Raw genomic sequence first — 14,356 nt, 5'->3', positions numbered from 1 at the left:
CCTCAGGTAACCACTGACCTGCTTTATGTCCCTATAGAATATTTTGCATTTCCTAGAATTTTATACAAATAGAATGTGCAGGACTTTTGTCTGGCTTCTTTCACTTAGCATAATTATTTTGAGGTTTATCCATGTTGTGTGTATCAACAGTTCATTCCCCTGATTGCTGAGCAGCATTTTGTTGTATTTTGTTTATTCATTCACCTATGGGTGCACATTGGAGTGGTTTCTAGTTTTCAGCTATCTATAAAAGCCGAAGTGACCAGAATGACCAGACGCTATGATACGTACTGACCACCAGGGGGCAGACACTAAGCGTAGGAGCTGCCCCCTGGTGGTCAGTGCCCTCCCACAGCCAACCTCCCCCTGCCGGCAGGGCCCCCCCCATAAACCATGATCCAGCCAGCCCCCCTGATAGGCCTCAATCACCAGCCAGGCCGCGGGACCCCACCCGTGCACGAATTCGTGCAACCAGGCCTCTAGTTATAAATAAGCTGCTTTAATGTTCATGTAGAAGTCTTTGTATTGGACATATTCTTTTCTCTAGGGTAAGTACTTAGGCTTGGAATGGCTGGGTCATATGGTAGGTGTATGTTTAACTTTAAGAAACTGCTAAACATTCCCAAAGTGGTTGTACCATTTTACATTCTTATCATGAGAGAGTTTCAGTTGCCAAAATTTGGTATGGTCAGTCTTTTTATATTTGGACATTTTAGTAAGTATGTGTATGGTAGCATCTCATAGAGGTTGTAGTCTGGTTTCCTCCTTAATGACTGATAATATTGACCATCATTTTATGTGCTTATTTGCTATCTGTATGTCTTCTTTGGTGAAGTGTCTGTTCAAATCTTGTGACCACTTAAAAAATTGGGTTGTTTTCTTATTGAGTTTTGAGAGTTCTTTGTACAGCAATTCTTTGACACAAATTTTTATCAGATAAGTAATTTACAAATATTATCTCTCAGTCTACAGCGCTTTTCATTCTCATAACAATATATTTTGAAGAGCAGAATTTCTTAATTTTGATGAGTCAAATTTGTCATTTTTTTTTCTTTTATGGATTATACTTTTTTGGTATCATATCTAAAAAATAATTTGCCTAACCCAAGATCATAAAGATTTTCTCCTATAAGAAACGTGTGTTATCTTTCCTGTTTTAGGTTTTTTATTTAGGTCTGTGATTCATTTTGAGTGAATTTTTGGATAAAGTACAAGGTATAGATTGAGGTTCCCTTTTTTTTTTTTTTTTTTTTTAACATATGGCTGTCCAAGTGTTCCAACACTTGTCGAAAAGACTATCTTTTTGCCCTGGCTGGGGTAGCTCAGTTGGTTGGAGCATCATTCCAGTACAGAAGGCAACTGATTGATTGATGTTTCTCTCTCTCTCTCTCTCTCTCTCTCTCTCTCTCTCTCTCTCTCTCTCTCTTTCTCTCTCTCTCTCCTTCATCCCTTCCCCTCTCTCCCTAAAATCAATGGGGGAAAAAACAACACTATCTTTCTCCACTGAATTGCCTTGGCATCCTTTTTGAAAATCATTTGTCTATTCTGTGTCAGTCTCTGGAATGTATTTTATCCCACTGAACTTTTTCTCTATCTTGGTGCCAATATCAGACTATCTTAATGATTGTGTCTTTATAATAAATCTGGGTGTCAGATTGTATGTCAGATTTGTTCTTTTAAAGAAGTTATTGGCTATTTTGGATTCTTATGAATTTTGTACTTTTAAAAAAGTTATTGGCTATTCTGGATCCTTATGAATTTGAAAAGGAGCTTTTCTACCGAAAAATCATATCGGGATTTTGATAGGGAGTGCTTTGAATCTACAAATCAGTTTTAGGAGAATTGACATTTTAACAATATTGAGTCTTCCAATCCATAAATACAGTCTACCTCTCAACTTATTTAGGTTTTTAAGTTTTTCTGTCAGCAACATTTTATAGTTTTCCATGTGTGGGGATTATACATTTTTTGTCATATTTATCACTAAATATTTCCTAATTTTGATGCTACTGTAAGATTTTTTAAAAATTTTCCATTTCTGATTGTTGCTCGTACATAGAATTGGTTTTATATATGATCTTGTATCCTACAGCCTTGATAATTCTGGTAGATTTTTTGGTAAAATCTATTGCATTTTTTCAAGAAGGGAAGGTTTTAATATATGGAATTAAAGGCTCGCACAACTGTTAGAAAGTCTGGGAGGAAAAATTCAAGGAGGCCACTGTTCTTGTTGATGAGATTAGAGTGCTAGGTTCCCAGGAAAGCATTGACCTCAGTTGCCTGCAGTGCCAGTATGGCTTTAACTCATCTGGAAGCTACTGTGAAAGTGGAAAGTCCTGTGTACTGATGCCCATGTTATCTGCTTACAACTGTTTTCAGAGAATATTGACTTCTTTTCTCCTTCCAAATATAAGGTGGGTCCCTCTCACTGACAGCAGCTAACCTAGAACAAATGGAGAATGGAATTCTGGGAAATGCAGCTCCAGACCTTTCCCTGCAGTGCAGGGAAAACCTTAGTAGGTGGTGATCACAGAGAACATTAATAGAGATATATGCAAGATCCTGCACTTGGTCATGAACTGACTTGGCAGTACTGTGAAAAATATTGGGATTGGGAGGTTTTAACTCCATAAGATATGACTTCCAAGAAGGCAAACTTGTTCTTTGACAGTATGGGCAGTGGTATATTACTATCTGGGACAAGGAAGTAGCAGGCCTACTCTGTATAGTACTGCTTTGTCAAATAACTGGATGAGTATAGACAAACTGGAACATGTTTAGGGGATGTGGAATGTTTGACGGAACTGAGAATGTCTCAGGGATGCATGATGGATGACTACAAATATTTAGAAGACTTGTTCTTTGCCGTCTAAAAGGGAAGGCTTAGGACCAGTGGTTGGAAGCTATAAGGACACAGTTTCTAAGGCAGCATAAAGAACTTCCTGCACAGCCACATTATGATTGAATAGGAGGTCAGGAGTTTCCTTTGTTACAGATTGCTGGACTGCCAGGCAAGTGTATATAAGATGTAAGAATTGTGGTTTCAAATGAGATGTTCCTCGGGCAGCATTGTAACCTTGAAATTCTTTGCAGGGAAAAATCCCCCAAATTATTGGTTACAACTTTTGCCACATGGAATTTCTGAAAGTGAAAACAAGTTCTTTTAAATATATTATCTTACTTTATTTGGTTTGAGTAATTCCAAATAAGGTTATTTCTTGCATGTGCCTCAAAATATGGAAAGAGGGAAAGAGTCAGAAGCTGTGTGTGCAAAAGTCTTACTGCCATATTTCATTGATTCTGCACTCGCTTCTTTTACATGCTTGGTATCTCTGACATCTGCATGCAGTTGATGGCACCCTTCAACTACTGATGCTTTACATTTGCTGTCATTCAGATTTTATTTTACCTGCACAGATTTGGTCTAACTATTCTTAATGTTATTAATTCAATGGAATTCCATGCATATTTTATACTACCTTAGTTGTTTAATTGCCTTCTAATATACTAACTTTATAAAGATTACACTAAAATTTGGCACTGAAACACAGATGGGAATAACAAGGCATAAGCTTGATATTAATGAGGTTATTTGTCTTTGAAGACATGAACACAATTCCATATTTTCTTGGAAAGAAACAACCCAAGTGCATTATACCTGTGAAGTTCAAGGTACGGTCCAGGGATCAGTAGCTTACTAGTATTAGAAATGAGTCGTAGGTCCTAGCCCACACCTACTAAATAAGAATCTGCATTTTAACAGATTCCCGTTAAAGTTTGAGAAGCATTGTTTTCCACAATGTTTTTCTTAGAGGATGATAACCCATGTGTAGAAGGAGCTATGTTCAATTTTTCTTCCTGCAAGCCACTCAGTGTTAGAATTATTTAAAAAAATATATATTTTATTGATTTTTTACAGAGAGGAAGGGAGAGGGATGGAGAGTTAGAAACATCGATGAGAGAGAAACATCGATCAGCTGCCTCCTGCACACCTCCTACTGGGGATGTGCCCACAACCAAGGTACATGCCCTTGACCGGAATCGAACCTGGGACCTTTCAGTTCGTAGGCCGATGCTCTATTCACTGAGCCAAACCGGCTTTGGCTGATTTTTTAAAATATGTTTTTATTGATTTCAGAGAGGAAGGGAGTGGGGGAGAGAGAAAAAAACATCAATGATGAGAGAGAATCATTGATCAGCTGCCTCCTGCACACCCCCTACTGGGGATTGAGCCCGCAACCCAGGCATGTGCCCTTGATTGGAATCGAACCCGCGACCCTTCAGTCTGCAGGCCAACACTCTTATCTACTGAGCCAAACCAGCTAGGGCTTAGTTAGAATGATGCTGTTTGGCCTTGTCTACTAATTTAATATCCTGTGCAAATTACATTAGCATCCCATTAAATTCCCTCATTCAAATACAGCAAATGAAAAAATGTTAAGGACAAAACCAACACATTTATTTGGAGTACCCTACTCTGTAATTTCCTCTGCCTTAATGGATATATTCCAACATGTTATCTTTTATAGTGTGTACATTTTTAATTAAAAATACTCCAAATGGATACTTTGAACACTTTATTTAACTCTTTTCATTATATTCCTTTTGTAATTTTCCTCACCCCAAGTACGTGTGCCATATCATTAATGCTATGATTGTTAATGATTTTGTGCCGGTTATTTTCTTATTTTATAAGTTGCCAATATTAACAATTGTCTTAAGGAAATAACTATCCATAAAAGTCACATATATCAGATGTGCTTTGGAAACCTTATATAAATCTGTGTTAGAGTTCTTAGTATATAGACAGTAAGAATTCACTGTCACTTATGCCAAGGGTTTATTAAATGGTGATGCTATCTCACAGATCCTTGGGAACCAGACCATGGACGGGGGGAAACCAGTTACGGGTGTCGGCTTTAGGACCACGTCGCCTCTACCATGCTCCCTGGGAGGATGAATGCCCTGTACCCTGTCAGTTCCCTGTTAAAGTCACACACAAGTACAACTTATTGGTAGAACATAAATCACATCTCAGTCTCTAGTTATAAAGGAGTCAGGAAACAGACCAGAAGGGGCTTGGAATGGAGTTGACTGAGCAGATGCACATGTCCTGCTGAAAGTAAATAATAGCTCCTGTTACTATTACATCACCAATTAAAGAATTATATTGTGAATTATGTGGTAGAGGAACATTTTAAATACCCCTAAGGTATCATATTTATCATATAATGTACTTGAGTCAAGGAACCGTGATTGATAAAACTGTAGCGATTTGAACATATTAGGGTAAAGTACAGTTTCTAGAATATTTTTGGAAATGCATTTCTGTGAATGTCAGGACTAAACGATTTCTAAAATTCTTTTGGACTTTTATGTGGCTTTCACAAAGAGCTATTTAAAAATTGTTTAAAGTAGAAGTCCTTGACAAAAATTTTAAAAGGCGAGTTAATGTTGGAGGCTTTTTTAAAAATTAAAAATTGTATTGAGATAATTGTAGATCCACATGTACTTGTGAGAAATAGCAGAGATTCCATGTGCCTTTTACCCAGTTTCCACCAGCGAGTTCTTCTTGAAAAATTGCAGTATAACATCATAACCAAGATACTGACTTCGAAATAACTCACTGGTCTTATTTATGTTTCCTCAGTTTTACTTGTACTTATTTGTGTATGTGTGTTTAGTTCTGTACAATTTTATTACATGTAGGTTCATATATCCACCACCACTATCAAGATACAGAATCATTCCACCACCTCAAGAATCAGTAGTGTTGCCCTTTTTTTTAATAGCCACACTGCCTCACTCCACCTCACCCCCTGATAACCCCACTTGTCATTTCAGAAATGTCATGTAATTGGAATCATACAGTATGCAACCTTTGGGATTGGCTTTTTCACTTACCATAATTATCTGAAGATTCATCCAAATTGTTGATGTATTAATAGTTTGTTCTTCACGGTGTTGGCTTGCTTCTGGCATGTTTCATGCGTTGGATGGATCAGTTGTATATGTTCAGTTCTGTCTACCTCAGTTGTGTGGAGTTGGTTAAAAACTGGAACCAAAGGTGCCACACTTACTGACCACAGAGCATGAGGGATGGGTTTGATGCTGTGATAACCAGTTATCCCCACCTGAAAGAAAAGGGAAGTTCTCTTTATAGCTGAAGATATTTTTCTGCCAAGATGAGTCCTGGTTGTTTAGCTGAATTTAGGCTCTTACCATCTTTTCACTCTAGTCCGCATATTGGTGATTACTACTTTCAAGTAAGAAATTGTCAGCCCTGCTTCTACTTGATGTTTGAGCCATGATGGGCTTGGGCACATGAATTCAAGAACCATTGGTCATGGTTTTCAAGTTTGTGGAAAGAAGTTGATTTCCTACCTTGATTATCACAAGCCATGAATTCACATGTTCAAGATTTGGTACTTAGAAAACAGCAAAAGACTGCAAGCTGTTGTCAGAGCAAGAACAGAGGTTGCTGCTCTGAAGCTGTTGTCCAGTTTGTGAAGCAAGATCCAGCCATTTAAGAAGTTAAACTATGCCCTGGCCAGTGTGGCTCAGTTGATTGAGTGTTGTCCCATGCACCAAGAGGTCATGGTTCGATTCCAGGTCAGGGCACATGGGTTGTGCGCTCAGTCCCCAGTAGGGGGCAGCCGATTGATGTTTCCCTCTCATCCTGCATCAACACCACCTAGATGCCTTCCCTGCATGGATGCCCTCTTCACCCAGCTTGGGCTCTGACTCAGCATTGGGATATTTTAAAGCTCCCCAAACAATGCTAATGTGCAGCTAAGATGGAGTACAACTCAGAAAAAAGGTGAACCCCACACTATGTGATCCATTATTAAGTGAATGGCAGGGTTTTGTTTGTTTGTTTTTTATATTGTTGTTGTTGTGGTTGCTTGCTCATTCTTTTTTTTAATTTTTTAAATCTTTATTGTTCAGATTATTACAATTATTCCTCCTTTTTCTCCCCATACCTCCCCTCCACCCGGTTCCCACCCCACCCTCTGCCCTTACCCCCCCCCCCACTGTCCTCATCCATAGGTGTACGATTTTTGTCCAGCCCCTTCCTGCACCCCCACACCCCTTTCCCCCCGAGAATTGTCAGCCCACTCCCTTTCTATGTCCCAGGTTCTATTATATTCACAAGTTTATTCTGTTCATCAGATTTTTTATTCAGTTGATTTTTAGATTCACTTGTTGATAGATACGTATTTGTTGTTCATACTTTTTATCTTTACCTTTTTCTTCTTCTTCCTCTTCTTAAAGAATACCTTTCAGCATTTCATATAATACTGGTTTGGCAGTGATGAACTCCTTTAGCTTTTTCTTATCTGTGAAGCTCTTTATCTGACCTTCAATTCTGAATGATAGCTTTGCTGGGTAGAGTAATCTTGGTTGTAGGTTCTTGCTATTCATCACTTGGAATATTTCTTGCCACTCCATCTGGTCTGCAAGGTTTCTGTTGAGAAATCAGCTGACAATCGTATGGGTGCTCCCTTGTAGGTAACTAACTGTTTTTCTCTTGCTGCTTTTAACATTCTCTCTTTGTCTTTTGCTCTTGGCATTTTAATTATGATGTGTCTTGGTGTGGTCCTCTTTGGATTCCTTTTGTTTGGGGTTCTCTGCGCTTCCTGGACTTGTAAGTCTATTTGTTTCACCAGGTGGGGGAAGTTTTCTATCATTATTTCTTTAAATAGGTTTTCAATATCTTGCTCTCTCTCTTCTTCTGGCACCCCCATAATTCGGATGTTGGTACGCTTGAAGTTGTCCCAGAGGCTCCTTACACTATCTTCATATTTTTGGATTCTTTTTCCTTTTTGCTTTTCTGGTTGGGTGTTTTTTTTGCTTCTTTGTATTTCAAATCTTTGACTTGATTCTTGCGTTCCTCTAGTCTGCTGTTGGATCTCTGAATATTATTCTTTATTTCAGTCAGTGTATGCTTAATTTCTAGTTGGTCCTTTTTCATATCCTTAAGGGTCTCACTAAATTTATCGGCCTTTTCTAGAAAATTCTTGAAAAACTTTATACCCGTGGTTTTGAACTCTATATCCAGTCGTTTGCTTTCCTCCCATTTCTTTCATTTGTGACCTGTTTCTTTGGACTTTTATGTGGCTTTCACAAAGAGCTATTTAAAAATTGTTTAAAGTAGAAGTCCTTGACAAAAATTTTAAAAGGTGAGTTAATGTTGGAGGCTTTTTTAAAAATTAAAAATTGTATTGAGATAATTGTAGAGCCACATATCCTTGTGAGAAATAGCAGAGATTCCATGTGCCTTTTACCCAGTTTCCACCAGCGAGTTCTTGAAAAATTGCAGTATAACATCATAACTAAGATACTGACTTCGAAATAACTCACTGGTGTGTTATTTTGGCTGCTTTCCTGAGTTGATAGAGTGGCTTTGTGTGCTAGGTGTCCTATAGGGCCCAGTGGCTCAGCCTCCCCAGTTACCTGAGGTGGACACTCTTGGTGCACCCCTTTGTGGGCTGTGTGCACAGTCTTGTTGTAGTTAAGCCTTGATTGTTGTTGGTATCACTGGGAGGAATTGACCTACAGGCCAATTGGCTCTGAGGATCAGCTGTGTCTACGATGGGAGAACTTCTGTGCTGGAGACACCCTTATGAGGCAAGACTTGCTTCAGTGGGGCTTTGGTGCTCACTGAGTCTGCCCCCTGAGTGTGTCCCTTATGGATCTGAGGAGTTGTAATCTGGATGGTCCTACTCTGACCCCTGGGTACACTGGCTTTTGGATCTCTAAGAGGTGCTAATTTAGCCTCTGCCTGAGGCCACCAGCAGGAGCTATGAAGAGATCTGCAAATTCCTCTTCTTTGTTTGGGTTTTGGAAGTGCCCAGATGAGGCCCAGCTGTGAAGCAATGCAAGCTGCTGTGGGGCCTTGGGCCTTCTTTTGGATGTTCTGGGTCTCTCTGACTCACCTGCAGTTTGTTAGGTAAGTTTAGATTTCAAAGGACCAGGCCATTCATATGCAAAAGCCTCCACACACAGCTTGGATCAGGCAGAGTCTGAGGGTGGAGCAAACAGCAATGGCTTCCCATCAGCCCTGCCCTAAGAGGCCCCCAGGTCTCAGTGTCCCTTGGTAATCGCTGCAAGCACCTCTGAGAGCAAGCTGCCCTTGAGTTCCACCCGCTGCCAGACAGTCCAGTTTCCCCCTGTATGATTCTGGGTCCCCAGAGTCTCGCCCGGAACTATAGTTCAGAGCAGTCGGGAGCTTGTGTCTCCCTCTGGATTGAAAAAGCCAGCCGCGTACTCAGTTGCCAGCCCTCTCCATGCACACCTCCGTACCTCTGCACTTTACTTCCGCAGCTCCTCTGAGTCTCAGTGTGCTTTTCTCTTCCCTTCTAGTTGCAGAATTTCCACTTAGCCAGCCTTCCTGTGGTTCTGGATGATGTCCATTTTGTCTTTTAGTTGTAGTTTTGAAGTTGTTGTGCGAGGCAGCAAGTTCAGGTGTTTACCTATGCTGCCATCTTGGTTTCTCCTCAAATGGCAGGTTTTTAATTTGGGTTTGGTTTTAGAAAATAAATTCTTTTGAAGGAAGTGAAATTTAAAGAGAAGACTCAATTCTACCAATATACACAGGAAAAGATCAGCGTGAAAGCACAGCCTGTCCCTGGAAAGCTTTGTAAAATATTTGTTTTGGAAGTAAATCTGCTTGTAGTGAACATGAATTTCAATTTCTTTCCCTAAATTACCTGTTTATAGGGGAAAATACTTGAAAAGGTTAGTTGTTTTTTAAGAATGTGTCTCATTAAAGACTTACCGCTTCTTTTACATTGCATTTTGTAAATGAACTTTTAATTTTAGAGTAGATTTAGAAAAATGCAACTTAATACTTTTTAAAGCATTGTATATTTAAGTAGGAGATATTCATGCTGTATTTGCTCTTTCTTAGTAATCACTTGCACTTTAAAATCTGAAAACCAAGTTATAGTATCTGGGTCATGCGGAACCCCATCTTCTTCCACTCGTATCTAGAGGAAGCAAGAGGCTCTAGAAACCAAATATAACAGGATCTGTGGTCAACCTGCCTTAGGTGGTCAACATCCATCTTGCCAGTTTTCGTAAATCCATTTTCTTAATGCATGGCTGCAAGTGGATTTTCACCTGGAGATCCACACAGACGGATGTACACATAATCTGACTCCAAAGAAATCCAGCTCTAAACCTAAGGAAATTTCAATAAAATCTCTTTCATGGTTGCAGTTATAAAGTTTTCATGGAAGTTACCTTTAGAGTGTGAATTGTGCACATTAGGCTTTTGTATATTTATGCTCAGAGGTTGTACAAGAAGAAAATGTGAATGTGGATAGAGCCACCGAAAACTTGACATGTAGATAAAACATTTTTTTTCTGTTGTTGTTTGTTTTATGTAAGTACAGCATTAATTACATATTCATGAGAGCTCACTTCAGGGTTGGTCCTCAGTTCCTTCTGTATGGGTAAAGTGATTTCCACTCCCCAAACTTGAGTCCTTCAGGAACCATCTTTGTGATTTTTGCCACATATGCAAACTTTTACCTTAATGTTTCTCTTCAATTTATCTGACTTTTAGGTCTTTCCTAGATAATATCTGTGAAACCATGGATTTGATGTGTTGATCCCCTAAAATCACCAGTACTGTTTGGTACTTGGGGACCTGGGTACTAGATCTCCAACTTGCCTTCAAATTCTGAAATTCAATAAACAAGGCATCTGGGGTCTCCTGACTTGAACTTTGAAGATACAACAATGGTTGCTTATGCATTTTTCCCAGTTGACCCATAACAGTGAAAGTTGGCATATATAAATGTTAAATTTTAAAGTTACTTTTCAAATGTGAGGTATAAATTACATTATCTTAGTTTCTTAAGATTTCATCACATTTCTTTAACTAGGATGTTTATTATTATGTATCATTTTTATTTTAATTGATTGGAGCAAAACCCGATTGTCCTGATTCAGGTGTGCCAGGAAGATGCAACAGTGAACTCACCCAATCAAAAGTACCTGATATATAGGACACTCAGCCTTAAAAACACAAGATATAGGACATTGAGTATTATGTTAATCACTTTGAAAATGTTTTAGGAGACATCTAAATTATAAATACCTTTGTGCCATAATTGAATTAATATATTCTATGTTATTTGTGAAGACTATTGCCAGAATCGAATTGGATATTGTCATATGTTCACATCACGTTCTTTGATGAATGGAAATACACTAATCGTGTGTGTGTGTGTGTGTGTGTGTGTGTGTGTGTGTGTTCTTTTAAGGAAGATCTCAAAAAAACTCACTTTAATGGACTTCTTTGAAGCCAAACTTAATGTCATGTTTTGCAAAAGGGGTGACAAACCAAAATTAGGGATAACTAAATTAGGTTTTTGCATTCTCTCAGTTTAAGTAAAATACCATGTTCTGCTCAGTCACAGAGATGAATTGTTGCATACACACCATCTACCAGCAGATATTTAACTTTCTGGTCTGACATTACTTTAACAGAGAGAAGGAGCAAGAAAGGGAAGAACAGTTAATGGAAGACAAGAAAAGGAAGAAAGAGGATAAAAAGAAAAAAGAAGCCACTCAGAAGGTGGGTTTATTCAATTAAGTTTATTAAATAATGCTGCAGCTGATTTTATTAAAACAGCAGTAAACAATACAGTAAAACTTCGATATAATGGGCTAATTTGGACAAGGGGGTGTCCATTAAAGTCAAAAGTCCGTTATATAATAAAGTAGGTTTTCTGAATGTGTATGTTAAAAATTTGACAAATTAGTTTACATGTTTTTACTTATGTAGACACATTTGTGTAATTAAAATTAAGTATGCATGAAAAGTTTAATTTCACAGAAAAGTTTTCTATATGTATTATAGTAATTTTAAATTTATACTGCATAAGTCTAGTAATGCATGCATTTATTAGTCACCACAAATAAACAAATGCACACAGCTGGGGTGTGGCCTAGCGCAGGTCTGAACATCAGCAGGCCCAAGTTAAACTGCTACAGAGGAAGCCAGCTTATCTCAGATGCCAAAGCCTGGACCAATCAACTGTGCCAGGAAAGTAGTTAGAATAAGGCAGCTCTGAACAGCACATCTTGAAGGAAGCTGCAGCAAAGGGAGGTATAGAGAGGTAGGGGTACTAGACACACAGTCCTGTGAGGGCCCAGGATCTTTTCTTTTGTAGTTAACCTTTGATACTGGCTAAAAAGATATCACAACAAGAAACTGCAAAGCCTAATTCAAAGTTCTGGCCATTTTAGTAAGCTACTATGTAATTTGACTAATCAATACAGCCATTTGACAATTGAAACATACCAGATGAGCTCCAAAAACATCACCTCTGTGGTGCCAAACTCAGTCTTCCTCCTCCTCTAGATTTGGTTTATAGAGTGAAGCTATGTCCTAAAGTTCTTTTTTTTATAATTACATTGTTCTCTCTGATGAAGTGAATGCTGGATTTTTATTATGCAATAAACTGGTATATTCTGGACTCATACATATTTGTGAATAAAAATAGCATTCACACTATTAAAAAAACAAAATGCTGCAGAAAGTCATGCCCCTTGACAATAAAACCAATTACCATGCTCAGGATGTGGTGTGATCACATGCTAATCCTTCACCGGACTTTGTTTAAAAGCCGTGACTCTTGATTTAAGTATGTAGACTATAGTTATAGGTTTGTAATATTTATTTATGTTAGTGAAATTACTGGTATTTTTTCCAACATAGGACTGATTCACTAAAATTTGTTAAAAATAACTGAATTAATAACAACAAGTAACCTGTTAATTATAAGCAAATCTTGGTTAAAAACATTTTGTAACTCACAGGTGTTGATTTTCACATGTGACATATGGACCAGAAGTTTTGTTCATTAAATCAAATTCCACAAAATCAAGGGTTTACTCTATTGAGAAAGGCAAGACATTTACTAACACTTAAAAACTCTTGTCATATTTCCTTATTTGTATCATAATTAATCTCCATTTTCTTAAGCAAGCTTATGGAATAACTTCAAAGTTACCGCAGTTTGCTCTTCTTATGGCCACCTCCAGCATTGTCATTTATATGAGCCTGCCTTTTGATAATTGCATAAAGAAACCTCCCTCCGAGAGGATCTGATGGGCCTGCTTAGTGTTTTGGGGAAGAGAATGCTGCACAGCTTTCAGGGATTTGCTTAGGGGGAAGGAGATGCTAAAAGAAAAAAAGGGTAGACAGCTGTCAACTGAAAAGTCTTAGTTCAAGTGTTTGTCTCACGGGCTGTTGGAGTAGAGATGGTTTGAGCCCTTGCCCAGCTCCCTTCGTGGCAGAGCATGCCCCTCTGCCCTGGACGTTGTCTGAGCTCATTTCTCTCACCTTGCCACGTTTTTAAGCATCACCAAATGTGGGCTTTGGCTCGGCAAGGTTGCTTTCTTTGATTCTTTTTTGGAGGCAAAATTGATTTTCCTCCTGTTCTTGTTACTGCTATCTGAAGCACTTGGGAAGCAGGGGCTCCCCGTGAGAGGCGGGTTTAAGGGTCCCTGCTGTGGTCCCAGGCTATTGCAGATAAGTTCAGGGAGGTGAAAACTGTTAAAAGGTTCAGAGGGAGCTGTACATTTAGAACAAACTCAAGGCAAACACAGCCAATGTTGTACAAGGTAAAAGGGACACTGTAAGTTTTCCCAGCATTGTTGGATATAGCATTTCCCATAATTCAGCTTTCTGAATTATTGAAATTAGTTCACTTATGAATGCCAGCCGTAAAAACAATACTGGAAATATTTTCTGAATTGGAATGCCTATGATCCTACCACATTAAACCTATGGAATGTATTTTATCTTTTCTTCATTAAAAGGAATATTGATTACTGTTTGGGGCTGTAATAGATTGTTGTGCTCTTTTAGGTTTTGTCTGCTTTTAATTGCTTCTGTTTCTATTTATAGTGCTGTGCTTACCATCACATCTTCCTGCTATAGGGTACCTGCTTCTCATGTGTTCCTTCTAACCTAAGCTTGTTAGAATTATCTAAATTGATAGTAAAGAGTTTGACTAAAGTTGTTAGATAATGACCCGGATACTTTTTAAATACTTTCTTCTGGATATGCAGCCACATTTCACAACTGAGGTTGCAAATAAGCGGATCCACCCACCAGCCATACAGTGTTATGGGCATTGCCCCCGTGCCCCACACATGCTGACCCTCCAACTGGAGTGATGGGAGAGTGAACCTCAGTGAAGGCTTCCTTTCCTTTAGGGCATTCGCATTTTATTTACTAACTTGGTACAAAAATTGTATTTTGCAGCTGTGGGAATGGATGGTTAATAGGCTGGACACTAGGGAACTTGAGCAAAGGCTGTGAACATGAAGA

General features: G+C 38.7%; 1 protein-coding gene across 3 annotated transcripts in view; it reads left to right on the top strand.

Annotated features, from left to right (window-relative positions):
* Positions 1 to 14,356, top strand: part of TNRC6B (trinucleotide repeat containing adaptor 6B) — a 216,025-nt gene that overhangs the window by 128,039 nt on the left and 73,630 nt on the right. For all 3 annotated transcript variants that reach the window (XM_079774127.1, XM_079774129.1, XM_079774128.1), the window contains one exon: positions 11,503 to 11,590. In XM_079774127.1, coding sequence (XP_079630253.1) covers positions 11,503 to 11,590 — 88 coding nt within the window. The remainder of the gene's footprint in view (positions 1 to 11,502; positions 11,591 to 14,356) is intronic.

This window comes from Cnephaeus nilssonii, assembly GCF_951640355.1.
Source record: "Cnephaeus nilssonii genome assembly, chromosome: 6".
NCBI classification, from domain to species: domain Eukaryota; kingdom Metazoa; phylum Chordata; class Mammalia; order Chiroptera; family Vespertilionidae; genus Cnephaeus; species Cnephaeus nilssonii.
This window is presented reverse-complemented; position numbering and strand designations above follow the sequence as displayed.